Source organism: Malaclemys terrapin, chromosome 1 (assembly GCF_027887155.1).
Source record: "Malaclemys terrapin pileata isolate rMalTer1 chromosome 1, rMalTer1.hap1, whole genome shotgun sequence".
NCBI lineage: Eukaryota > Metazoa > Chordata > Testudines > Emydidae > Malaclemys > Malaclemys terrapin.
This window is the reverse complement of record NC_071505.1, coordinates 213,964,518-213,991,793: the sequence shown is the minus strand read 5'-3', so window position 1 is coordinate 213,991,793 and position 27,276 is coordinate 213,964,518. Positions and strand designations below refer to the sequence as shown.

The following is a 27,276-nucleotide window of genomic DNA, read 5'->3' as shown; positions in this document are numbered from 1 at the left end:
AAAACCTACGTCCCTTCGTGAATCTACCCTTAGGCCTTTTCCTCATGGCTAAAAAAGATTGTTTTGTTTTACTTCGGATACCTAAGGTGCGAGAGCTACTCTGAGGTTAAAAAACAAAACAAACCACCACACACACTGAGGACGAGGCACTTCAGTTTTAGCAGTGAGACGACCTGAGAAAATGTCTCTGCAGTAAGAGCAGAAGGCAATATGCTCATATGTTTGTGCCAAAGCAGAGAGGTGTAAATCTTGTTTTGAAAACTTGATCAATAAGTGTAATAGTGACAACGAAGAGGGGTGCGGAGTCTGTATAAGGAACAATGGTAAATTTTCTGCCTAATGGGTTGTGTTTAAAATGTATTCATAAGTATTTCAAATGCTGTTTACAATGCTTTACACGAGTATCAGTGTTGTGTACATTAAACCTTCCTATAGGCCATACAGTTTCTGATCTATAATGGGAAGAGATTAATAAAAAAAAACACAATACCTTCCTGCAGGGTTTTACATACAATAGCCCTGTGGTTTACCTCTGTAAAATGCTTCTCCAAATTACAAAAATCTTTTAGTTAGTTGTGTCTAAATTTAAAAGAGAGATTTCACAATGGTAACAAATTGTGATGGGAGTGCACCCAACCATTACAACGTGCTACCCTCGGACCAAGATAATGGTGAAAGGCAAAGGGAGCAAATTGTGACAGTGCACTAAAAAAGCATACCCATGGAAGTCAGTAACTGATGTATGAAATTGTGTTTGTAGCTGTTTCTAACATTATACTGGGCCCAGAGCAGCAAGCCTGGCTAGGGGATATGCTGACTGCAGCTTCTCCCTGTGGGTAGGCCAGGCTGGGCCCAGTGCCTGGGAAATGAAGGGGCAGGAATGAACATCCAGTCGAACCTCCTCTCCCCCATCTGCCCTCCAGGATAGGGTTACCATATTTCTACAAGCAAAAAAGAGGACACTGAGGGGGGCGGGGAGGAGCCCTGCTCTAGCCCCGCCCCTGCCCCACCCCCATCCACTCCCTCCCACTTCCCACCCCCTGATTGCCCCCCTCAGAACCCCCAACCCCCCGCTCCTTGTCCCCTGACTGCCCCCTCCTGGGACCCCTGCCCCTGACTGCCCCCTAGGATCCCACCACTTATCTAAGCCCCCCTGCTTCTTGTCCCCTGACTGCCCCCTCCTGAGAATGCCCTACGACCCTACCTGTCCCCTGACTGCCCCGACCCTTATCCACACTCCCACCCCATATTCACACCCCTGCCCCCAGACAGACCCCCGGTGACTCCCATGCCCTATCCAACTGCTCCCCCAGAACTCCTGACCTATCCAACCCCCTCTGCTACCTGCCTGCCTCGACCCCTCTCCACACCCCTGCCCCCAGACAGCCCCCCCAGAACCCCAGACCCATCTAACCCCCCCACTTCCTGTCCCTGACTGTCCCAACCCCTCTCCACACCCTTGCTCCCCTGACAGCCCCCCCCAAAACTCCCGACCCATCCAACCCCCCCCCCCCTTGTCCCCTGACCAGGGCCAGCTTTAAAGAGCCCAGGAATCGGGCTGCGCTCCGGCCGGGGTTGCGGGGCTTGGGGCCGAGCCGGAGGTGCTCGGCCGGGGGTGCTGGGGCCCAGGCCGGGTCCGGGCCGGGCCGGCGCTGCTGGGGCCTGAGCCGGGCCGGGCCGGGGATGCTGGAGTCCGAGCCGGGCCGGGTCTGAGCCGGGCCGGAGCTGCTGGGGCCGCACCCCCCCCCCGCCCCAGCTTACCTGCTGCTGCGTCCCGCCTGCCCCTACTTCTTTTCACACTTCCCGCGAAGCTCTGATTCGCGGGAAGTAGGGAGGGGGAGGAGCCGGTGGGCGGAGCGTTCAGGGGAGGGGAGGAGGGGGAAGACAGCTGCTGTCCAGACAGCATGGTAAGGCTGTAGGGGATGGGGGGAGCCGGGAAGGGGCTTTGGCTCCCCAGCGGCGCTTGGCTGCTGCTTTTCTATCTATAAATAGCCGACCGGGGGGAAATCCCGGACATTTTTAGATTTTTAAAAATTCCCCCCGGCCGGCTATTTATAGAACGAAAAGCCGGACATGTCCGGGGAAATCCGGACATATGGTAGCCCTACTCCAAGAAGAGGCTGGGCAATAATGGCCCCAACCCCACATACTGCTGGGAAACAACCCTCCTCCCCCAATCTGGCAGGGCATTAGCTCACCCCCTCCAATTCCCCTGATGGGGCAATGATTTCCCCCCTCCACTGGGGCAATAACTCTCCCAGAGCCAGCCATATTAATCCATACATCTTTACCAGGAAAGGTGAACTGGTGGAAAGTCCTGAACTCCAAAGGGCTCAACCTGATTATATATATTTAAAATTTACTACACTTTTAAACCACATAGAACAGTCCCTATCACTGCACAAAGAGGAATATCTTTATAATCAAGAAAAGGAAGGTTGACCTGTTAGAGTAAGAAAACATCTCACTTTTTCTGTTATTCATTACTCCAACTGGCAGGTTCATATATTTACCATGACAAAAGATGGGCTTTATAAAGCACACAGGGATATTGAGACCAATAGCATGGCTGACAACATTCTGAAACTTGAAAATGGGCAGATAGAGCATCCCACTTTAAGTTGCAAATTGCTTCAGAATGACTACAGAAAACCCATTTTGCACATAAGCTTTTATATTACATAACCTGAAATAATGTAGCAATATTAACTTCTTTACTTCTGAATCCTCCTCTAGCAATACAGGTTTCAGTCCTGCAAACAGTTATATGGTTAATATTAAGCATGTGCATAAGTGTTTCCAGAATTGGGGCCATAATTTTTAAAGTAAAACTCCAATAAACTAGTTAACTAACTATTTACTTAGTAAAATTACATTTAAATTTCAAAACAGCTTTTATCAATAGTCTCATTGGTTCATTATCTCCATACCTGTGAACTGTGACTGGTTTCTCTATGGGCCTTATTGGACATGGCTCATTTGATGATTACACATTATATTTAAGACAATTTATTATTTTTAAATGATTTGTCTTTCCAATTAAAAGTAGTTAGTGTAGCTTTCATATTCCACTTGAATGAAAAATTTGTTTTGTGGATACATTAACTGTGTCTATGTGGCTAAAGACTTATAGGCCTTGGCTACACTTACCCGCTAGTTCGGCGGCTGGCAATCGAACTTCTGGGTTCGACTTATCGCGTCTTGTCTGGACGCGATAAGTCGAACCCGGAAGTGCTCGCCGTCGACTGCGGTACTCCAGCTCGGCGAGAGGAGTACCGCGGAGTCGACGGGGGAGCCTGCCTGCCGAGTGTGGACCAAGGTAAGTTCGAACTAAGGTACTTCGAACTTCAGCTACGTTATTCACGTAGCTAAAGTTCCATACCTTAGTTCGAATTAGGGGGTTAGTGTAGACCTGGGCTAAGATTACAAATGCAAGTAAACTGGAATTCAAAAATAAAAGATCACACAATTAAACATACGGTGACTTAACTGTCCATAAAAATCACTTTTACACACAAAAAGTTGTGCCAAAGGCCATGGCCAGCTAATTGTAGAACAGTGAACAAAATATTTCAATGGAAGCTGTTCAGCCAGGGGCGGCTCTATGTGTTTTGCTGCCCCAAGCACGGCAGTCAGGCGGCTGTGAGCGGTGCGCCTGCGGGAGGTCCACCGGTCCCACGGCTTTGGCGTACCCGCCGCCAAAGCCGCGGGACCGGCGGACCTCCAGCAGGCATGCCACCGAAGGCTTGGTGCGCTGGTGCCTGGAGCCATCCCTGTGCTCAGCCCCTTTCAGGATCAGGTAGAGGCAAGCTGAGCAACACAGGCTTACTCTGCACTAGTGAAAGTTAACTGGTTTGACAACACAGATCAAAACACCTGGTTTTGAATACTGCTATTCCACTGAGGTGATCCTGGTTAACCAAGTTCCAAGCCTCTTGTAACAAGTGTGCTAGTTTTGTTATCATATACAATTCATTTTTACTAGCCTTGACTCAGCCCTAGTGCAAGAGATGTTTCAGAGGAGAGAGAATGCTGCCTCAGACCTGCTGCAGCAGATCCTCTGGAGAGAGAGTCTGCAAGGGAGGAGAAAGTCTAAGAGAGCTGTCAAAGAAACAATAAAAAAGTGGACGAGGCAAACTTCAAGAGAAATGTTTAGTGGGTGCTTTACCTATTTTTAAGCCTGGTTTTAAATATGCTTTTATAGTAACAATAATTTTGGGCTCTGCTTTCAGTAATAGCCTGAACTTCAATCATCATTTCTCCCTCACACACGCCCCTCTTCAGAGATCCAGGTATTTTTCTCCCTTTTATACAAAAATACTTTAACCAAATAAACCACAAGTTTTGTTTCCCTTTATTAAAGGAGAGTGCTGTATACATACTGTACAGAAAGCATTTATAGATAGTCTATAGTCATATTTAGTATTTATACAGTGCTGTGGAAACAAATCAGTTAAGGATCACAAACACCGACATGATGTAGGTCAACTATTTTTCCCCAATTTACAGAAACTTAGGCCAGAAGCTCAAATCAGACCTTGGGATAATTTGTTACATCTACATTGACTTCAGGTGAGTTACACCTCACCCAGACCAAGGCTGACTTTGGCCCAGAAAACGGTTAAGCAATTAGCTCAATGATCAGTTTGCATACTTGTGATCCTCTCCTGATTATGTGCTCCAAGCAGTAGCCAACATTTCCTCAGTTAACTGGAGGTGATTAGGATCCTCCTTATTAAAATCACATTGTGTAGCTTTGATATTTGAGTGAAACTCTGTCAAATTAGTAACTTATAAATATGGAAAAAGAAATGGGATTTAACAATTAAACTGGAACAGGATGACTGACTGCATTACTCAGCTCACTTAGCATCAGCAAATTATTTTTTAAATAGAGTCTTACTCTGAATCTAACAACTCATCTAATTCTCCTGGTTGGTCAAATAAAATAGGATTCAAGCCTCCTTTTTATGACATAATGGTGCCTGGATATTTATAAGGTCATTGTGACTTCCCTGTAGCAACACATAAAACAAATCCATTGCCTCTAGCTGTACTGACTGTGGTGACTGGTGTATAATTTGTAAGATGTAGCTTAATAACTTTAGCTGTAAACTAAAGGCACTTAGTGTATGAACAGGTATGGCGTATAAACTTGATCACCAAAAGAGATTTTTTTTTTATTTTTTTTGAACAAGCAATCAATTTTGAATAAGTAATAAATAGGACACCAGTGAGGTTATTTAAGGATGGAGTGATGCGTTTGCATTTCCCTGCATATGTGAGCAGGAAGAACTAGAATTTGGATACTCCACAGGGAAAGAAGTTGTAATGAAGTGGTGGCGTGAGAAAATGAAAGTATGACTTTGGATTTCAAGAGACATCAATAGGTAGATGGTTAAGAAGGGATTACTGATATTTATTTATATATTATGATTTTGAATATTCATGACTCAATATTAAGTTTGCACAGTCTATGAACCACCTTAGTGACATTGTTACCCTTATCCTCCCCCATTTCTTCCAATTGTTTGTTAAACCCATTTGTTGTATCTTGTTTTACATTAAATTATAAAAATCCTCAATGCAGGATCTTGTGCGTTTGTATAACAACTAGCAAAACAGAGCCCTGATTTTGATTGGAGGCACTGAGTGTTACCATAATACAAATAATTAAGTAGAGGTGATGCAATAGTATATCTGAGATGGCAATAGGCAGACTTACTGATCTAGGACACTGGGAAAGAGAAAAAGTTCAGGGTTCAGGATATCACCAGGATTACAGTTAGTAAAGAAAAATGGGAGGTTTGGGTCAAGGAAGATGAAACAGGCAAAGAAGCTATTACTTATTTCCTAAATTGTGTGGGAATTTTTAGTGCTTTGACACACCCTAGAAGTCCTCTATTTATTAACATAGTGAGAATAGCATGGACCACAGCACAGCAAACTTCTCCATATGGCCATAGCAATTCTGATCTGGATGCGCCATCTCTAGAGGTGAGAGGATTATTCAGGCTCTGTGCCCATTCAATTTTTGGTCTGACAGCTGTGGTACAAAGTGCCTTCAACTAGAAATTGGACTAAGAGCAAACTAATTTCACAAGACATCCGTGAGAATTTTTAGTCATGAGGGCTGACTGTCTTGGGACTGGTAATGTAGAGGTGAAAACTATGGTCTTGATTCTGAACTCACACCAGTGTAAATTAGGAGTGACCTCAGAGAAGTCACTAGAGTTAAACCCTGTAACACTGTAACAGTTCTCCAGGGAATTGAGAATGGTCAGTTATGTTCATATTTCTCCATATTTGTGAAAGATGCTAATAATTTTCTTTTGGGGGATGTTGCCACATTAGGTTAAAAAAAGGAAGTTTTAGACCACAATAGAATAGTTTTGCCATTTATTTTAAGAGAAAAGTTATTGTGATGACATAAGGGATACCCGAATTTTTGAAAGTTCAGTATTGTATTATGCCTGCATTGCCCTAACATTGCCAGCCACTGGCCTGCACTCTGTCTTTCCATGGGATTAACAAGTACTGCTCAAATGTAGTATTTGGTAAATATGTGCCTGTCATTCTCAGAAAAATACAGGAAATAGTATGAGAATAATTTTCCAGTTTATGATCTCATCTCACACCCACGAAAATTCTTCTATAACTAGATATTTCTGGATATTTGGGGGTCCAATCCTGTGAAGTGCTGAGCACTCTCAACTCCCATTAACTTCGGTGACTCTTCTTAACCTGCGCATGTATGGCTGAAATATACAGCACATGTGATTGATTGCCAAAATAAATAAATAAAACATTCTCCGTTCAAGGACTATGTAAATCATGCCACTTATTACTGCAGTTTTCTACTTTTCTCATTTCTTCTCAGTCTGAGCTAGCATCTCTCTAACAAACATTCAGGCTGGATTTCAGAAGGGCTGCATGTGTAGTTGTGAATCACGAGACCCTAGCTTCTAGAAGGTCATTTTGATCCTGCACATTGCAGGGTTCAGATAGTCATCCAAACCACTGGTTGGGAAACAGATTTACACTATTTCCTTGGTTTTCAATGATCAAATATACTGTAAGAACTTCTCACCATATTTCAGTACTTCAGCTGTGCAAAATGAGGAAACAGAGTGGAAGACAAGTGTCATAAAACTCTTCTGAAGGACAAGAAATTGTTAGCTTGTTAGCTTGCATTTTAGTTAAAAAAAAAAAAAAAAAAAGCTTAAAACCCTTTCCCTCCTTACTCCCTGCTTTCAAATTTAAATAGTCTTTCCCATAAAATATTTTCTTAATAGACAAAATAGATAATCGATGATTAGCAGATTGAGCAGTAGTACTCTCTAATTTTCAGACATGAGAGCTTATACAGATGATAAAGGACTGTGTATTAATGAAAATCAACTAATTTGTGATCCACTATAACCCTCAGATCCTTTTCAGCAGTACTACCACCTAGCCAGTTATTCCCCTTTTGTAGCTGTGCATTTGATTTGTCCTTCCCAAGTGAAGTACTTTGCATTTGTCTTTACTGAATTCCATCTTATTGAATTCAGACCAGTTCTCCAATTCATCAAGGTCATTTTGAATTCTAACCCTGTCCTCCAAAGTGCTTGTAATCCCTCCCAGCTTGGTGTCATTTGCAAATTGTGTAAGCACACTCTCCACTTTGTAATTCAGGTCATTAATGAACATTAAATAGTACCACACCCAGGACTGACCCCTGGGGATCCCACTAGCTATGCACTCCCAATTTGATAGTGAACCACTGACAACTACTCTGAGTACCATCTTTCAACTAGTTGTGTACCCATCTTATAGTAATTTTGCTCTAGTCCAGTTGTGTAAATACTTTTCTATAGCTTCAACTTAGCAATGTAGTATATGATTTCATCTAACACAATGAAAGAGGCATATTTCAGTGGTTCTCCAACAATTCCATTCTGTGGATCACTTCATAACAAAGATCACTTTCATCCACTTCTCTCCCCCTCCTTCTCTACGGCGCGGTTCTCAAATGGTTTAATTCTGTAGATCTCTAGAAAGAACTTGGAGGACCACCTGTAGTTCCAGGACCATTGTCCTATACAAAGAAAGTCCATTGCATCGTTCTGAACCACAACAGCAAATATGAATACCAGTACAAAGAGTAAGAAAATGAATTAAGGCCCCGCTCACGACACATTCTATTTTCTACAAGAGCAGTAACCCCAGATATTCAGCCAAATCCTGCTGAAAAAATCTTTGGAAGTCAGTAAGAAAAGGATCTGAAGTTATTTATATGTACACCTATCTGTGTCTCCTCCTATCATCTTAGAATGCAACTGTATTGAGAAATCACATACAGGGACCCAGTGTTCCATAGAACTCAAATGAGCATGTGTTGAAACACCATGATGGAAAGAGATATCCTGGATGATAAAGGTAACATTTTACACTCTAAAATATATCAGACTTATATATTTGATATTTTGCATTAAAATTATTTTGTTTTATTTTACTTTTATTTAAAACAAATGTTTGCAGACTGCTCCTCCCCGAGAGTTTAATGGACTGTTAGTCATTACATTGAACAACCTGGTCTCTTTCTAAAAAGATCTTTGTCTTTAGTCTAAGGAGCAGTTTAACATTTATATTTTAGGCTGCTTTGTAATGTGGCTAATTCACAGTTCAAGTACCTGAGAGAAGACTAGTAAGAGAATAGAACAGCCTATAGAAGCAAATCACCACATCAAATTGAAAACAAAAGGTAAAAAGATAAATATTTTGAGAGGCTTAGGGACTATCCCTTCATTTAGTATTAAGCCTTGCTGAGAAAACCACCACAAATCAAACTGCCTTTTTTTTTTTAAAGTAGTTTTGCCATGATTATTTGGAGGGGAAAAAAAGCTAGGAAACAAGTCAGACTCAAATGAAAATGTATTTCACTCTTATACATGCTATACATGTCATGCAAGTGAGGTAATCTACAGGTTATACAATGACACCATAATAAAATATAACATCTCAGGTGACATCTGCCAAATACAATATATCAAGCAAAACAAACATGATTAGTTTGTTTTGGTTCTTTTTTTTATTATTATTTAGGAAACAACTGTAGGACTAATTTGGAAGACACGATACCATGCTACAGCTTACTGAACAGTCACTAGGAAAGGTATTTTGCTGAAATACACCAACATAAAAAGAACTATTGTTATAGGCATGTTTTCTTTATATACTCACACACAGGTTCATTGGCTACTTCAATTTTTAAACAGTTGCTGGCTTTAAAAGCAGAAGAACGTGGCTACAATTGAGACCAAGCTACATTGTAAACTTCTCTACATATAAAAGTTTCTACTTTTTTGTTAGTCTCCAAACAGAATTGTAGTGACTTTTTTTAAAAGACTTGGACAAAAATGTCCTCCAGGCAGCACAGAATATAGGATAAAAGTTACCATAGTTCACCAAAAGAAATACTAACCAAAATACATTGTATGGCACATAATGTCTACATTTTACATTCTTGATATTAATTTTCCCATATAGATGTTTGTTGAGTACTAAGGAGGCTAATATTGTTATATAGGTGAAAATACTATGTGAGAGAGAGACAGTGTCTCAGACTTAGTATTTCCGTTGCAATATCTGTATATTGTTTTACCGCTGATTATATTTTTTGTTGAGTCTGTAGGAAGACACAAAATAGTTGTCTACATGAATGAAAGCCTGCTGGTATTAATAACGGATCTCAAATAGTTAACTCAACATTTATCTGAACCCCATGACATACTTGCTTAGAACTACTGCAGTTATGGAATACATATTAAAGAACTGTAATGGGTATTATGCCTACATTGTCTACAAGTGTTATATCAAGGGAGTTTTAAAGACTTCAGCGAGAGTCAACCCAAGGCTTTATTAGTACTGTATTAAACTGCTTTGTCACTATTGACTTAAAAAAAAAAGACAAAATAGTCATGTGTGATGCATTGTAGCAGGGGGATAAATCTAACCCTCCACAGTCTGTAAGGAGGCTCCTTTGATTCCAGCAGTTGAATAATTATTTGTTTTCATGCTTCCTCAGTTCTAGTTTTGCAATTATACACCTGCAAAAAAGAGTTGCCAAGAACTCTTCAGTATTTTTCCCCATTTAAAAAAATAGGCACAGAGCTAAAGTACAGTACATTATTTAATTTCAACGCACTGTGGGCAAACCTCATAGTATTTACAAGAAAGTGACATTGAGTACTTGTATGATAAAACTGAAGGAAGAATGATTTTAAAATAAAATGCACAGGGTAAAAATCACAGTGAAGTATTTAGATGAAATTTAAATTAAAAAAAAAAAGTAGTAAGAGCTTTATTAGCAGCTGAAGCCCAAATTCTAAAGCACAATGAATCTTCCCTGAAACTAATCAAGGCTATAGATTCCTGGCATCTATGAAGAACAGCCAGTTATTCAACATACCACTTGGGAAGACAAAGTTATATTCAGCTCTGATTATGTGAAATCCAGTGTTCAAAGACTGCAGAAGCTCTTTCAGATGACAAGCTCATATTTTACTGCCAGCAGCATGACAGGACGTATATCCTCCATAAATACTTCCTCTGTCAATTAAAAACACACCCAAACAGTTTATGCAAGTAAAATGGCTCCAATTTTTATAACTGAGAACTGATTCTCTTGCAATAAAGTACAATGCTACAATTAACGTTAAAACTATCAGTATCTCATACTGTATGTCACTTAGCTTGCAGACTTTCCAAGAAAAGGACTGTTACTTAACTGTCTGTACAACGCTGCATATATCTACAGCACCGAACCATAATAAATGGCAATCACTACCACATTCCACATTGTTGCATACTTAATTGGTCCTGCTTTTAACTGTTCTCTCTTTGTTATTAAATTGAAATGAGATATAATTAAGGACTATCATAACTAATAGGGAAGGGTGCATAGTTCTTTAACCAAAAGAGAACACACATCTATGTTTTTCATTATACCCTGAGTTTATCACTGAAATGTTTAAGTTAAACAGGTAGCTTCAATTGCTTTAATGTAACTGATTTGGGTACCAGTACAGATCAACAAAAAGTCTTAAACATTTTATTAAGTACTGACTACTGTCTGTAGAATTCACAAATAAAAACATTGTCCTCTGCCAGACACACAATTTACATCTTTAGTTCCGAACTATGCAATGAGTTCCTGCACTGATGGCTCAACTGCCAGCATAGAACCAATCTAGATCTCACTCTCTTTCCACTCCTAGCTGGACATGAGCTAGCTCCCCACTCCTCCTGGCTGTGGTTAGAAACCAGGAGCAGGGAGAGGTAGGGCATGACAGGGGTTCCCATCAGGGACGAAGTGGGGCCAGTAAAAACTTGATAGGAAAGCATATGGTGTGACCCATCTTTCCAACAGCCGAACAAGCTTCCCTTTTCCTCCATGATGCCCTCCTTACCTATTTATTATCTATAGAGTACCAAGAATGTGCAAGGTGCTTTACAGACTAGTATGAAGACAGAACACCTACGCCAAGAAAGTTGCAATCCAAGTAGTCACTGAAAGGAAATTGCAGGAAGATGAATGGGCAAACTCAAAGAGCAAGGTGAGCAAACACTGAGGATGAGACATATCTTGCAAGTTCCACACTTTTCCGATTATTTTTATGTGGGGTTTATTTTCCTTTGTTATATTTTTACATCTTTTCCTTTCACATTTTTGTACTTTGTATTGAGGATTCTCATTCATCTGACTAGTTAATAATTAAACTGCAGAGAGCTCTAGAGTTAATAGGCCTTTTGGAACAGGTAGTGTCATAAGGAGATTTTGAAGGTAGAGAGGGTGGATGTATGACAAAATGGGTACAATCGGAGGCTATATGAAAAGAAGCAGAGACAAAATTAGGAGGGAGCACAACATGAAGCAAACGGTTAGCTGTTCTGCTTGGGCACAGCAGAGGGAGCAAGAAGAGATGATGAAAGGAAAGGTGAGTTGAAAGGTACAAGGGAGTAAAGTTGTGCAAGTCCTTGAAGGATAGGAAAAGTAGTTTGAATTTGACACAGGTGGCTAACAAGTTACTCTAAAACCTAGGAAAATGCTCATTCCCCAAGATGTTCAACAGCTGGAGATTAACCTATATTCCAAGGGTTCACAAGGTTTCTCTTGTGTCACTTTATCTCAAAAAAATGGAGTAGAAGTGTTCAGAGAAAGGAACACTTATGTAATTGGGGAATTCTATCCTAGTAGATTTCAGGAAGACTAAGATTATTTCGTTTGAAAGGGGAAGAGTAAGTAGTATGATAGGGGTATAAAAAGAATAAAAATGTAGAGAAGGCTGAACATTTACTCCTATTTACCATTTCCCATAATACAAGAATAAGAGGAAATTAGAAGAGAATTTAGAACTGATAACAGTAAAAGCTTTTTATGTTACATTTAATTAATCTGTGAAACTGTTGGCTGCAGGGTATTCAGGCAAAAAGTTTAGCACATATCAGAAAAGGATTAGAAGATTGTTTTAAAAGAAGAATAAGAATAGCATCTGTTACCCTAGTATACTAGCTAGGGTAAAGTTACAAGGACCATCACTTCTCATACCTTAGGGCTTAAGCTGGTAAACATCTTGGGTCAGGAGGAGTTACAGTTAAGATCTGGAGAGTTCTGCTTTGTTATACATCGGAGCATTCTGAGGGTTTATACCTTGCTCTGAGGGACACTGTTCAACACAGACTGCACGCTAAAACGGGATTCAGGACTAAGTGGACCATTCCTCTTTTCCACTATGCCAATTCTTACATTCCTAATTAGTCTACTCACGGAAGATTATGCCAAATTTAAATGTCCAGGAGCCTAACTCTCAACATATGCTGCTTGCACTACTGGATTAACCTAAAAAGTGTGCTATCTACACTCCCAATAACTTGTCATAGCTTAGATATTTCTCACAATATTGTACCTTCATCTGTACAACAGAATCGTGTGGTTGTCAACAGATGGAGTTTAGTGTATTCTCCTGCCCAGGACTGTTAAATCCATCAATCAAGTTTTTGTTACAATCATCCAGGCTAATGTTTTCACTGGATATCTTGGAGTAAGTGGCCTGTCCTGTGAAATCCAAGAGATCTTCAAGAGCCTTGGCATTACTTGTTCCATTCTGGTCCATAGAACCACCGGGAATGAGTTCATTCATAGGTGAGAATTCTGGGATAGATATAAGTTCTTCTTTGGAAACAGGACTGTATGGAAGACAGAAAGGAAAACGCAGAATAAAAGTCTTGTAAGCTCTTATTGTTCATGAAAAGGGTTATGGCATCCCTGAAAGCTGTTCTATTTATCCTCAGAACAGGTACAACATGCCTCAGTGCTATGTGCCCAACTCATACACAAAGGGGCCAACTTATAGGAGAGAAAGTAATTCTGTCTTCATACTCCTTAAATGCTGGTCTTGGTGGTGGCTGCATGGTATTGACACAGTCCAGTAGGAACTGGACTGAGATTACAAACTCATTTCAGAGAGGCTGGATTCCAACTAGTGACCCAGAGGTTAAAAAGGCTGAATATTTCACTCCCTGCGCCATCAGATACCTTATATTTACCATTTTTAATCGCATCTTAATTCTGCAAAGGTTTACACACATACTTAACTTCATGAACAGCAAATAGTCCCATTGGCTTCAATGCATAAGTTTCAGTTAAGCTTGGATAAGCTGTGGATAAATCTTTGCAGGATCGTGGTCTCAGACTGTTAATTTTGCACAATATAGATTTCAAAGATATATTCGACCATGTGAAAATTGTGAAACCACGTGAAATTTAAAAAGCTAACTTTTACAGAACAAACTAAATGCAGCACAACAAGGGAATTGAAATTCTAAGGTTGCTGGAAACTATAGTTCTGAATTCCTTTATTTTAGTAAAATCTCATATTTAATATTGCATTAATGTAGGTTCTTTAATCAATGGGCCAAATTAAGCCCTGATGCAACTCTAATTACTTCAATAGTTATGCAATGGATCCATTTGTGATGATGTTAGGCTCATTTAATTTTCAGTTTTTTCATGTTATGTTATGTCTGAAGATTATACTAAGACTTTAACAAGAAAAATCTTTTATTAAAATTGCATTTGAAACGTACCCATGCCCTTTTGACTATTTGTTAGAGAAACAGGAGGAAATAAGCGAAGATTGTAGACACCTGTATATCAATAATATGTTTATAACCTTAAATATAGTGTTCATTCCCCATTAACATTATAACTAAAAATTAAATGAACCTAAGATTGTAACAAATGGATCCATTGCATAATTATTGAAGTAATTAGAGTTGCATCAGGGCTTAATTTGGCCCATTGATTAAAAAAAACCTACATTAATGCAATATTAAATATGAGATTTTACTAAAATCAAGGAATTCAGGACTATGGTTCTCAGCAATCTTAAAATGTCAATTCCCTTGTTGCACATACTGTACAATAGGAGTCTTTCACCCAAGATCCCATAATGCTTGTTTACTTGCTTACTTGTTGCCAAATATTTGTTAAATTAATATGAATAAAAGACTTAAGATTAAAATAATTGAAAATGTGAATGTTGAAATTCTAACCTGCGGCATTATTTGTACAACACAATGACTTATATGCCACTGTTTTATAGTTCTGGTACAAAACAAAATCTGATATTTGAATACCCATTTTCACAGCAATACAGCATGTGAACTCTATGGACAATCCAAAATGTTTGAGCATGTTTGTGTGCACTTGGCAAGTGAGAACTATGGAAGAGCTTAATTATTTTGCAGGATATGAGAGTGAGATAAGAGATTGTAAGTATCCTTCAATCTGAAAGTGCATTTACTTCTTGAGAGCACACTACTAGTCAGAACATACAAAGAGTAGTTACACAGGAGTCCATATTTGGGGTTGGGCTGTGCCGAGAGATAGACAGATTAACAAATGAAATGAGAGAACTGCATATGTTTTGGTGGGTTGGTTTTGGTTTTCTGAACAGTTACTTAAAAGTTATGTTTTTCATGTGACGTGTACCTCACATCCATAGACTGAACCTCATCTGTTGAATCATCCATGCTGTTAGATTTCCCATCAATGGCATCCAGCTGAATAAGCCCCGTAACTGACTTAAGTCCATTAGAAAATATATCTCGAGAAAGTGTTTCAACAGCAGCACATCCTAAGCCTTTACTCTCCTGGCAGGCTGTCAGTCCATTGATTTCTATAAAAGAACCTCATTAGGAAGCAATAGCAGTGTTTATATTTAAAAATCACAAAATTATTTGAGTCATAGAAAAGAGACGAAAGTGACCCATCATATTATCTTGTCAATCACACTGCTATTGTAGGACACTTTGAAAAAGAAACAAGATAATATATTATCTTTTACAACATGCACAGAGAAGCCCTAGAGAAGGGGAAAAAATACGGAAAAGTCACACTTCACTATTTACACATTTTTCATTTATCATTCTTTAATATATATATATATGCTGTTAGCAAACCAAATTAAATGTAAAAGGGATTGTATTTTAAAACAATGTTTAAAAAGCATGTCAAGCTTGGCTGTAGGGGAGAATATTTCTAGAGAATCTACAAAACAGGAACGTAGACTACAATGAACAAAGAAATCTGCAGGCTAGAATAACTTTTATATAAATGCTATCTGGGACATGCTGAGGAGTAGAATATTACCCATCAGGATAGTTGTCTTCTGCTTCTACATCAGGGATAGGCAGCCTTTGGCACGCAGCCCACCAGGGTAAGCCCCCTGGTGGGCCGGGCCAGTTTGTTTACCTGCCGGATCCGCAGGTTCGGCTGATCGTGGCTCCCACTGGCCGAGGTTCGCCGTCCCAGGCCAATGGGGGCTGCGGGAAGCGGCACGGGCTGAGGGATGTGCTGGCTGCCACTTCCCGCCACCCACATTGGCCTTGGAGTGGCGAACCGCGGCCAGTAGGAGCCACAATCGGTCACACCTGCAGATGCAGCAGGTAAACAAACCAGCCCGGCCCTCCAGGGTGCTTACTCTGGTGGGGTGCGGGCCAAAGGTTGCCGATCCCTGTTCTACATTTACCATACTTTGGTAAATCAAAGTTGTTCTATTTTCTTATGTTTAACATATTTACACACAAATGTATCTGTTCCTTTTCTGAATGAAAATACAGCACTATCTGAGGTTACGGATTTTTGTTTTCAAGTTATCAAGACTGAATATTGGTCAAAACAAAAATGAAGGGCTTTTACCTATTTGATTGAGAGCAAGAGTTTTTGGTTGCTTTTCCACAGTCAAAGTTGATGGTATCTCCAGTTTTGGCTCTTCCTTCTGTAACCAAATAATGTTTAAGTTGCATTAGATGCAAGGTCCTAAGATTCAGGGAATTGACTGGACTCAGAACCTTTAAAAAACTCTGCTGGTTAATACACAATTGTTCCTAGAATGTTTTTTCTCAATTACATTCAAGCACATAAAACAAAAACTACAACACACATTTTATCTTTAGGCTGCATCTATTATAGAAGTATTCCCTACACTGCCAGAGTAGTTACTCAGAGTACACATGGCCTTGTGAAATTATCCTCAGGTCCCCTTTTGGGATGCAGAGGCACAAGGTGTGAGAGGAAGACAAAGAGAAGAGCAGAGGCTCAAGTGATGGTGGCAGGGGAGTGCCAGAAGGAGGTCAGAAAGTTGACTGAGATGGATGGGGAAATCCTGCATGGCTGGGAGAATGGGGGTTGAAGAAAGACAAGATGCAAGGGATGTAGTTTAAATTAGGCCACAATTTTATTAACTCATTTTGGAAATACCTGGCAAGGATTGTATGGTGCTGATCATTCTTTCCTTAATAATTCCCACCTATCTGCGAAGGCTGCCAACAGCCCTCTGGACTTCCTGCCTGGCCCTAGCTCATTGCTGGTCCTCATTGCCCTTCTCTCATATGAAGGTTAAGAAGGGGTGGGGATACGAGATTGTCTTCCTGCTAGACCAGACGGTAGGAGTTCCACTTCCCGAGGAGATGCCCTTCCCATATATCCACTTCCAACTGGTTCATCAGGGAACCGGATCCTCCATGCAATGAGTAACTTCACTGGATACCTACTAAGCTGAGACAACTTGAACCTTTCCTCCCGACCTGCCCTACCAGGTCCCTAAGCTGCAGAAAACCCCCCACTCCATCTCAGCCACTCTGGCAGTGAGAGAATTTCCTTCCCAGGCCCCAAAAAAGAAGCTGGTGTAATGTCAGCCATAGACAATAAAACCCAATCTTACTATGATCCATGGGTGGGAGGTACTGTCCTTGGGAATGAAATATAAATACTAGGGCTGTCAAAAATTAATTGCAATTAATCGCACTGTTAAACAATAATAGAATACCATTTATAGAAATATTTGTGGATATTTTCCACATTTTCAAATATATTAATATCAATTACAACACAGAATACAAATTGTACAGTGCTCACTTTATATTTATTTTTGATTATAAATATTTGCATTGTAAAAATAAAAACTCGTATTTTTCAATTCACTTAATACAAGTATGGTAGTGCAAACTCTTTATCGTGAAAGGTCAACTTACAAATGTAGGATTTTGTGTTACATAGCTGCACTCAAAACCAAAACAATGTAAAACTTAAGAGCCTACAAGTCCACTCAGTCCTACTTCTTGTTCAGCCAATCGCTCAGACAAACAAGTTTGTTTACATTTGCAGGAAATAATGCTGCCCGCTTCTTGTTTACAATGTCATCTGAAAGTGAGAACAGGGGTTCGCATGGCACTATTGTAGCCAGCGTTGCAAGATATTTACGTGCCAGATGCGCTAAAGATTCATATGTCCCTTCGTGCTTCAACCATCATTCCAGAGGACCATGCGTCCATGCAGATGATGGGTTCTGCTCATCATCCAATCCAATCATCCAATCCAAAGCAATGCATACCAATGCATGTTTATTTTCGTCTTCTGAGTCAGATGCCACCAGCAGAAGATTGATTTTCTTTTTTGGTGGTTCGGGTTCTGTAGTTTCCACATCAGACTGTTGCTCTTTTAAGACTTCTGAAAGCATGCTCCACACCTCGTGCCTCTCAGATTTTGGAAGGCACTTCAGATTTTTAAACCTTGAGTCAAGTGCTGTAGCTATCCCTAGAAATCTCTAAGGATTTCTCTGGTACCTTCCCTGTGTTTTGTAAAATCTGCAGTGAAAGTGTTCTTAAAATGAACAACATGCTGGGTCATCATCCGAGACTGCTATAACATGAAATATACGGCAGAATGCAGGTAAAACACAGAGCAGGAGACATAAAATTCTCCCCCAAGGAGTTCAGTCACAAATTTAATTAACGCATTATTTTTTTAACAAGCGTCATCAGCATGGAAGCATGTCCTCTGGAATGGTGGCCAAAGCTTGAAGGGGCATACGAATGTTTAGCATATCTGGCACGCAAATATCTTGCAATGCAAACTACAAAAGTGCCACGTGAATGTTTGTTCTCACTTTCAGGTGACAACATTGTAAATAAGAAGTGGGCAGCACTATCTCCTGTAAATGTAAACAAACCTGTTTCTCTTAGTGGTTGGCTGAACAAGAAGCAGGCCTAAGTGGACTTGTAGGCTCTAAAGTTTTACATTGTTTTGGTTTTGAGTGTTAAAAAAAAAATCTACATTTGTAAGTTGCACTTTCACGATTAAAAAGATTGCATTATGGTACTTGTATCAGGGGAATTGAAAAATACTATTTCTTTTATCATTTTTGCAGTGCAAATATTTGTAAGAAAAATGATATAAAGTGAGCACTGTATTCTTTGTTGTAATTGAAATCAATATATTTGAAAATGTAAAAAACCACTCAAAATATTTAATAAATTTCAGTTGGTATTCTGTTGTTTAACAATGCGATTAAAACGGCGATTAATCATAATTAATTTTTTTAATCGCTATTAATTTTTTGAGTTAATCGCATGAGTTAACTCTGATTAATCGACAGCCCTAATAAACACCTTTGTGACACAAAGGCCCACTGGTGGTTCACTACTCTGTGTCAGCAACTCGTCAGGCCTGACATACTCACTACACCTCACACACAGTTGTCATGATATATACCCAAAAAGTGGCATGTAATATATCATTTGAAAACTAGTAACTCACTGATCATTAATATTCTTGTATGATGTATGCATGAAGTGTCTAAGAGAGTTATGGATATGTGCTAGAATTATGTTCACAAAAATGTGTTTGGCAAGCAATGCATAAGCACAGATTGCTGTAAACAAAAGAATGTGCATTTGTTTGTCTGACCCACCTGGTCATCAGGCAGAGACAACGAAGGCACATTTACATAAAAGATTTTAAAAAGCCACCAACCTAGCATGTGGGGGAGATATCCCCTGGATGGATCTGAACTTCAATGGTAAGTAACAGAATCAACTGACTGTACACAATATTACAGTATTAGCAAAGTGTACAGTCAGCGGAAGGTTTTTTCTGAAAGCTGATGACACACTGGTGATTAATATAACTGTGAAATGTACATATTAACAGTCTACGAGAAAATATGGATACTTAAGGACATTATGCTTTAAAGTCTGTAACTAAAAGCAGGGAAAAACAGGTTTCTCCCAGACAGGAGAGAAGTCAGCTATCTATCTGTCTCCAATGACATTAAGCGAGGTGTGACCAAAAATAATGGAAGCACTATTTACATACGAATCAGCAGGGGGATGGGAAGTCCACAGGAAGGGAAGAACAGCATGACGTAATCCTGGGTCTGGGGACAAAAGAGTGAGTTTGGGAAGATAATATAAGGCAAGAGGAAGAAGCCATCACGGCATCCATCACTAGGCCAGAGCTCTTGCAAGCCGACAAAGATAAGTCCTTGAACCAAGGGGGCTGAAGTTTCTGGGAACTGAATATAAGCGAGAAACCTGCTTAGGCAAAGATCTGTCACCTAGGAAGACAAGGGAAACCAGCCCCTTGTACTTCTGTGGAAGGTCCTGACTGAGAGAAAGTCAGGCATAGCTGGAAAGAAAAAGATTGGTAAGAAATCTACCTCAAACAAAGGCTATAGCTTGTTGAGTTAAGTCTTAGCCACTAGAAAGTGTATTTTATTCCTTCTATTTGGTATCACTTAACCTATGCCCTTTTGTTAATACCCTTGTTTTATACCCCAACTACTCAGTGGTATGTTTGAAGGGAAGGGTGTATTTACCCCAATTAAGGTAAAAAGCTCTAATTTGCTTTTGTCTCTTTGAAGACACAAACGAACTATATTATTTCTCCGAGCGTTCCAGGAGAAGTCAGGACACTTCAGGGCAGACAGTTTTGGAGAAATTGGAGACTGGTGGTATGTTGGGGTCACTTGGCGAGCAGTAACCAAGGCTGCTGGAGACCAGTGTGTGGCTATGGTGAAACAAGCAGGCAGTTGGAGTCAGAGTTGCTGAACCAGGGCTCTTACCACACGGATAGTCAGGGCACACAGGGTCACTGGGCAGATCGTGGCACAACCCCTTACTGGTCAGGGATTGCACTCGAAAACCTCCTCCCTCCCCAAGGTGTCCATGGATTAGTGGCCCACCTGTGCCATTTCTAGTCCTCCCCTGGCTCAAGTGAGGTTCCCCTTCTGCCCCTCAACCCAAAGGAGGGGAACCCTTAAAGGAGTCACATCCCCCATTTCTTCCCCCTGGCCAGACAACACCTTCCCCTCATATGCCTAATGTCTGGTAGCTTTTAGAGAAATGTAGACAGGAGAGAGGATTTTTCTGGTTTTGTCTTTTTAAAGAAAACTAGAGCCTCTTAAGCTAAATAAAGAAACAGCTTCCCTAAAAGAAAATTTTATGAAGTAAAAGTCTGAAGTGAGAGTCAAACACTTTACCTCTGTCCATTGAGTGCTCTGCTGTTAATCCCACCCCGTGATCAGAATTAACATGGAGGAGGACAAGAGCTCTATGACTGATTAATTCAACATCATCAAAATGGAGGAGGTGCATTGCATAGGCAAAAGTCACAAAGATACCAGTTCTCAGCACTACAGTTCTGAACTATATATGGCTCACCACCTCCACTGCCTAGGAGAGTAGTACTGACCTCACGGTGCTGCTACAACTATAGTCACTCTTAATTCTAAAATCTAACGGAAAAATAAGAATAGAGCATTTCTAGTCAAAGCATTTATTCTCCAGGGAGCAATCCTACAGTGTCCCTCCCCCTCCCTGCCACCCACACCCACTGGGAAAATATCCTGGGAGCAGGGTGTGTGTGGAGGGGCACTCTGTTCCATACCTTTACTTCTGGTGTTTCACTCTTTCTTGTTCTCTTCATTATTTCATCTATTCGCTAGAAAGCAATGTAAATCAATCACATCAGAAGGTTACAAGGCAGACATGCTATGAAGCTGGGAGAGAGGGCTCATGGGATTGGTAATGGGCAGCAGGGAAGGTTGATTTAACTCTGGTGTCACAAACTTATCTCTGCCCTCACTAGAAAGGAAGAAGACAAAAGGTACATCTACACTGCAATAAAAGACCCACAGCATGGCTGTGGCTGGCCTGAGTCAGCTGAATTGGATTTACAGGGCTAAAAATGGCAGTGTAGGTGTTTGAGCTCAGGCGGGAGCCCAGGGCGGGCGGGTCTCAGAGGTGAGCTCCAGCCTGAAGCCAAACACTGCAATTTCTGGCCCTGCAGCCCAAGCCCTGCGAGCCCAAGTCAATTCATCCAGGTTCTGAGACTTGGGGCCGTGGGTTTTTTATTGCAGTGCAGATGTACCCAGAGGAGAAGAGGGCAAGAAGAGAAGGGAGCTCTCTTTGCAATCACAATTCCAACAAACTGAATTTCTCACCAGGTGCAAATTAGTAGATAAAAAATAAATAAAAAGGTTTGCGATGATGAGCCCCCCAGTGCCCACTTCCTGAACAAAAAGTTTGTCAGCTGAACACTAATTGCTCAAGTCCCCAACTACTGCTTCTTCAGACCACAAAGTCATCAGTAGTCCTCTAGTATTGCAATCCATTTGCTATTTAAAATGAAACACTTTATTTTACAGTTGTACAGCTGTAAAATCCTTCTTTTCTGCTTGTTAATTCATCAAATGCATTATGTCTTTGCCCAGAGAGTTATATACTTAAAGTAAACTATTTTAGATTTAAAGACATCACTTCTAGTTCTTGTGTTTCAATGTACAAGTGGTTGACCCTACTAAAGTTAAACCCCTCCAGCCTCCAAGACTAATAATTTGGAATGAAACTGGAAGAAAACACACAAAAGGGAAGGCTTTTATAACAACTTTCCAGGCATCTCTTAACTAAGCTAAAGACAAAGATTTCTAGAAATCTGGGGGAAATTCTGTCCGGCCACCTATGGGCATGCAGTGTGACTAAGCACTACATGGATGCTTTGCAGGGTGTGGGTCTGGAGTTACATAGAAGCACCAGCCATTTCCCTGCTTGAGGGAAACAACTGCAGTAGTGGCCATAGAGTGGCTCTGCTGATGCTCCTCCATTCCCTCAGAGTAGGGTGGGAGGAGAATGCTTTTTCCAACTGGATAACATACTATTTTTTCTGCAGAGTACAAATCCACTTTCTCAATTAAAAACTGCATATTTATTTAAAGCAAACACACTCCTGTTATTGTTTTTAACTTTCTGTGGCTTATAAGTCTGAGTGGGAACCATCACTCTGCTTGTATATTATACCCGCTTCTCCTACCCTTTGTCTTGTCCATTTAAATTGTAAGCTCCTCAGAGCAGGGACAGTCCAATACTGTGTTTGTACAGTGCCTAGAACGATAAGGCCCCATTCTCAGTGGGCACTTAGGCACTGCCTTAATAATTATTAATTAAAAATAATAAAAAAAACAACAACAACTAAGGGTACGTCTATACCCAGCCGCTAGTTCGACGGCTGGAAATCGAAGTTCTGGGTTCGACTTATCGCGTCTAGTCTGGACGCGATAAGTCGAACCCGGAAGTGCTCGCCGTCGACTGCGGTACTCCAGCTCGGCGAGAGGAGTACCGCGGAGTCGACGGGGGAGCCTGCCTGCCGCGTGTGGACCGAGGTAAGTTCGAACTAAGGTACTTCGAACTTCAGCTACGTTATTCACGTAGCTGAAGTTGCGTACCTTAGTTCGATTTGGGGGTTTAGTGTAGACCAAGCCTTAGTTTGTTACAAACTCTGAGGTACATGTTTCTCCAGGTTGAAAATTAGCTAATCCGGATTAGGTTTTAAAAAACAAACCTTGAACTCTGCCTACTCAACTGAATGTTTGTTTTGGATATTTTTGGGCAGGTTTCTGGATTTATGCATTTAAAATAACAAAGGTACTAGTTCTTTTAAATTGGAGATGAACACCTACCTTCTTTCTCTCCAGTCTTTCTTGCTCAATCTGCTGCATGATTTGTTCCCTTTCCAGCCGCATGTGTTCAGCTGCCTCTCGGGCCTTTGCTTCAGCTTCTTCTCTCTAATGAAAATGCATAAGCTAAGGTAGAACCGTTATTTATTTTAGACAAATCATCAGATTCTATAAAATCTTACACAGCCTGCCAGGTATGGATTATCGGCATAACTCTGTCAGCAAGCATCTTACAAAAGAGAAAGAGTAAGAGGTTTAAATTTCATTAGACTGCATGTCCCATTGTAAAAGGGATCACTGAAGATTACATTTTTTCTAGATTACATTTTATCTTCACTGCAGTGTCCCTCTGCTTTCCACTTGATCTAAGAAGCAATGGACTCTAAGTTATTAAGTGCTCTTCAATAACTTTTCCACACTCGTAGTTTTTTATAACGTTCATAAATAAAGATGGGGTCCCCGTTTTCTGAAATACTGAGCACACCAAGTTTCCAGTGATTCAATTGGAGTTGCTGTTCTCAGAACATCTGAAAATCAGGTCCATTGCTTGTATTTTAGATTTCTGCTCTTTTAACAGAAGTTCTTGCAAGAGATATCTTATACTATACCTGTTTTTCAAGCTTGGCCTGCAGTTCTTTTTCTTGCTTTTCCTTTAGCATTTTTTCTTCCTCAGCTCTTCTTCTGGCATCCTCTTCTGCTTTTCTCCTAGCTTCTTCCTCTTCACGCCTTCTTTCCTCCTCTCTCTCACGAGCTTCTTCTTCTAGGCGAATTCTTTCTTCTTCTGCCTTTCTTTTCAGCTCCTCTCTCTCTAGCCTTCAAAAAAACAGCAGCACATTTGAAAATGCAGCACACGTTGCACTTCGTTTAACACAGAACTCAAAGGCGCACAGAGTGCATCATGCACTGTATGTACAGAACGTAATTTGGCTGCGAATAAATGCTTCTACATACATTTGTATGGAATGGGCTCTGACACAATGGAGGGATTGGCCACAACTCCATAATTCAAGTTGCAACCAGGCTTCCATTCTAAGCTTTATTCACCCCATCTAATGTTTTGAAGAATAACATTTCCCTTTGAACACTGATGTGACTAAAGTGGGACAGAACAAGAAACGTGTTTGTAATTTCAACTACAGTATGTAGAACTAACATTTTTCAAGTTTTGAGCAGTTAAAAAGGACCCTTATTCCCACTTTTGCCTTATGTTAACCTCACCTTACTCCTGTCCATCTGAGCAATGAAGTTATTTTTGAACATGCAAATGCCCTCCCTTGGTGAAAATAGTGAGACACAGCCCCAGAAGGAAGGGAAAGCATATACCTGATAATGCCTCCTTCAGAAGCTTGCTAAACTGTGTGTTTGCGATGCTGTGGGTCTGACAGGTCCCATTTTGGGATCAGGAAATAATTTTTCCCATTGGGCCAAACTGACTGAGGCCCAGCGGTTCAATCTTTTCACCCTCCTCACAGCATCATGGAGTTAGATTAAAAGAAATAGGGTATGGAATTTTAATATTAGCAATTTATAGGAACGGTTAGTTTGTCACAATTTGCCGCTGGTGTCCAGTGTGGCAAAAGGCTAAAAGAGCCAGCTTCCTGAGGTAAGAGAGACCTGGAATTTTGCTGGTGGCCCTTGCATCTCTGGGAAAAGGGGAGACCTGAAATCTTTGCAGACCAAACCTTTGGTATCGTCTAATCCCCTCGGGGGCAGAGGGTGAGAGATTCAGAAGTGGGCTATGTCATAGGGGTAGGCTGAGTAGGTTCTCTCCCCAGTTATTAATTATATGATGTGAGACCTGCAACTAAATGTGTGGTATGAGAGAGACCAGGTGGGTGGGACACACATAATGCCCTTCCCCAGCATTCAGTCAATAAAGTTGTGGCCTGCTGCTTAAATCCATCCCTGTTTTAATTCACTTGTGTGTCCTGCTCAATTCATCAGTGCATGTGTCCAGAAACAATATCTCATGACACGGAAAGCTAAGGGGGTCAGGAGTACAGAAACTCATGTCTATTAGCTCCACAGACCACGTGGAAGTAAAGATAAAACTCCTACCTTTTGAATTGCTTAAAGTTTCATACTTTTATAAATAAACTGGCTTTAAAAAAAAAACCACCGCCAAGTTTAGAGCCTCAGCACTTCAAATTTTACACACATAAAGCTTGACACACTTGACAGGAGAGATTGCACACTACTTTGCATCTGTACGCCTAAAACCTTAAGAAGGTCAGGATAGTTGGGAGCTAACTCTTCCATCCAGTGCTAAGCCTCTCATGGTCCTTGGGCTACCTGACTGTCTATGGAGCTCTCTCCCCCCAGTGCAATTTTAGCCTGGCAGCCTAGGGACCACAGGGTGCTTAACAGCTCAGTAAGGAAGCAGGAGGTAGGAGCAGACTGCATGCTACTTGATCTGTAAATAAATAAATAAATTCAGGCTAGAATGAGCTGAGAGCATGGCAGTATCTTCATACTCCCTTAGCCACAGGGAAAGCGAGGTGAGGGAAAGGACCTAGTACTGCACTGTGATATGAGACAGTGACTCCTTATTCATAGATTCTAGGACTGGAAGGGACCTCGAGAGATCGAGTCCAGTCCTTTGCCCGCATGGCAGGACCAAATACTGTCTAGACCATCCCTGACAGACATTTATCTAACCTACTCTTAAATATCTCCAGAGATGAGATTCCCTAGGCAATTTATTCCAGTGTTTAACCACCCTGACAGTTAGGAACTTTTTCCTAATGTCCAACCTAGATCTCCCTTGTTGCAGTTTAAGCCCATTGCTTCTTGTTCTATCCTTAGAAGCTAAGGTGAACAAGTTTTCTCCCTCCTCCTTATGACACCCTTTTAGATACCTGAAAACTGCTATCATGTCCCCTCTCAGTCTTCTCTTTTCCAAACTAAACAAACCCAATTCTTTCAGCCTTCCTTCATAGGTCATGTTCTCAAGACCTTTAATCATTCTTGTTGCTCTTCTCTGGACCCTCTCCAATTTCTCCACATCTTTCTTGAAATGTGGTGCCTGGAACTGGACACAATACTCCAGCTGAGGCCTAACCAGAGCAGAGTAGAGCGGAAGAATGACTTCTCGTGTCTTGCTCACAACACACCTGTTAATACATCCCAGAATCATGTTTGCTTTTTTTGCAACAGCATCACACTGTTGACTCATATTTAGCTTGTGGTCCACTATAACCCCTAGATCCCTTTCTGCCGTACTCCTTCCTAGAAAGTCTCTTCCCATTCTGTATGTGTGAAACTGATTTTTTCTTCCTAAGTGGAGCACTTTGCATTTGTCTTTGTTAAACTTCATCCTGTTTAACTCGGACCATTTCTCCAGTTTGTCCAGATCATTTTGAATTATGACCCTATCCTCCAAAGCAGTTGCAATCCCTCCCAGTTTGGTATCATCCGCAAACTTAATAAGCGTACTTTCTATGCCAATATCTAAGTCGTTAATGAAGATATTGAAGAAAGCCGGTCCCAAAACAGACCCCTTCTATCAATTGTGAAGGAGCAATGACAAGCTCTGAATTAAATTCCTTTCAGTTCTCCAGGGGCAGAAGGACAGACACTTTAGATGCGTGGAAGCGTAAAGTGGGGAAAGAGTGAGAAGCCTCTGGCCTTCTACAGGGATAAAAACACACGTTTCTATTGCACTCAATATAAAAAGACTTGAGTAATTAGTTATTTGAGTTAAATTTTTAAAAACATGAGGGCCTAAGCTTAGGTTCCTGAGTAGCTGGCTTGATTTTCAAAAGTTCTGAGCTCCAATAATAGATCTGCTCTTAGGGATTCTCTCTATTACTATGTGTTTGTGTAACCCACACACCTCCTGGATGTGGTGTTCTGTGCCATCTTGGGGGAGGGGGAGAAGAGAGAGAGACTGACTCTGCTCTATAGCCTTAGCTCTGAGACAGTTGGCTTTTAGCTC

At 40.8% G+C, this 27,276-nt stretch overlaps 1 protein-coding gene across 7 annotated transcripts in view; it reads right to left on the bottom strand.

Annotated features, from left to right (window-relative positions):
• Nucleotides 1-8,898: 8,898 nt before the first annotated feature.
• MAP7D2 (MAP7 domain containing 2) overlaps nt 8,899-27,276 on the bottom strand; it is a 132,733-nt gene continuing 114,355 nt past the window's right edge. For all 7 annotated transcript variants that reach the window (XM_054006347.1, XM_054006337.1, XM_054006375.1 and 4 more), the window contains 7 exons: nt 23,948-24,152; nt 23,343-23,447; nt 21,275-21,328; nt 16,247-16,325; nt 15,038-15,224; nt 12,951-13,230; nt 8,899-10,593 (listed from right to left, as the gene is read on the bottom strand). In XM_054006347.1, the coding sequence (XP_053862322.1) occupies nt 12,981-13,230; nt 15,038-15,224; nt 16,247-16,325; nt 21,275-21,328; nt 23,343-23,447; nt 23,948-24,152 (880 nt within the window). In that variant the 3' untranslated portion in view covers nt 8,899-10,593; nt 12,951-12,980. The remainder of the gene's footprint in view (nt 10,594-12,950; nt 13,231-15,037; nt 15,225-16,246; nt 16,326-21,274; nt 21,329-23,342; nt 23,448-23,947; nt 24,153-27,276) is intronic.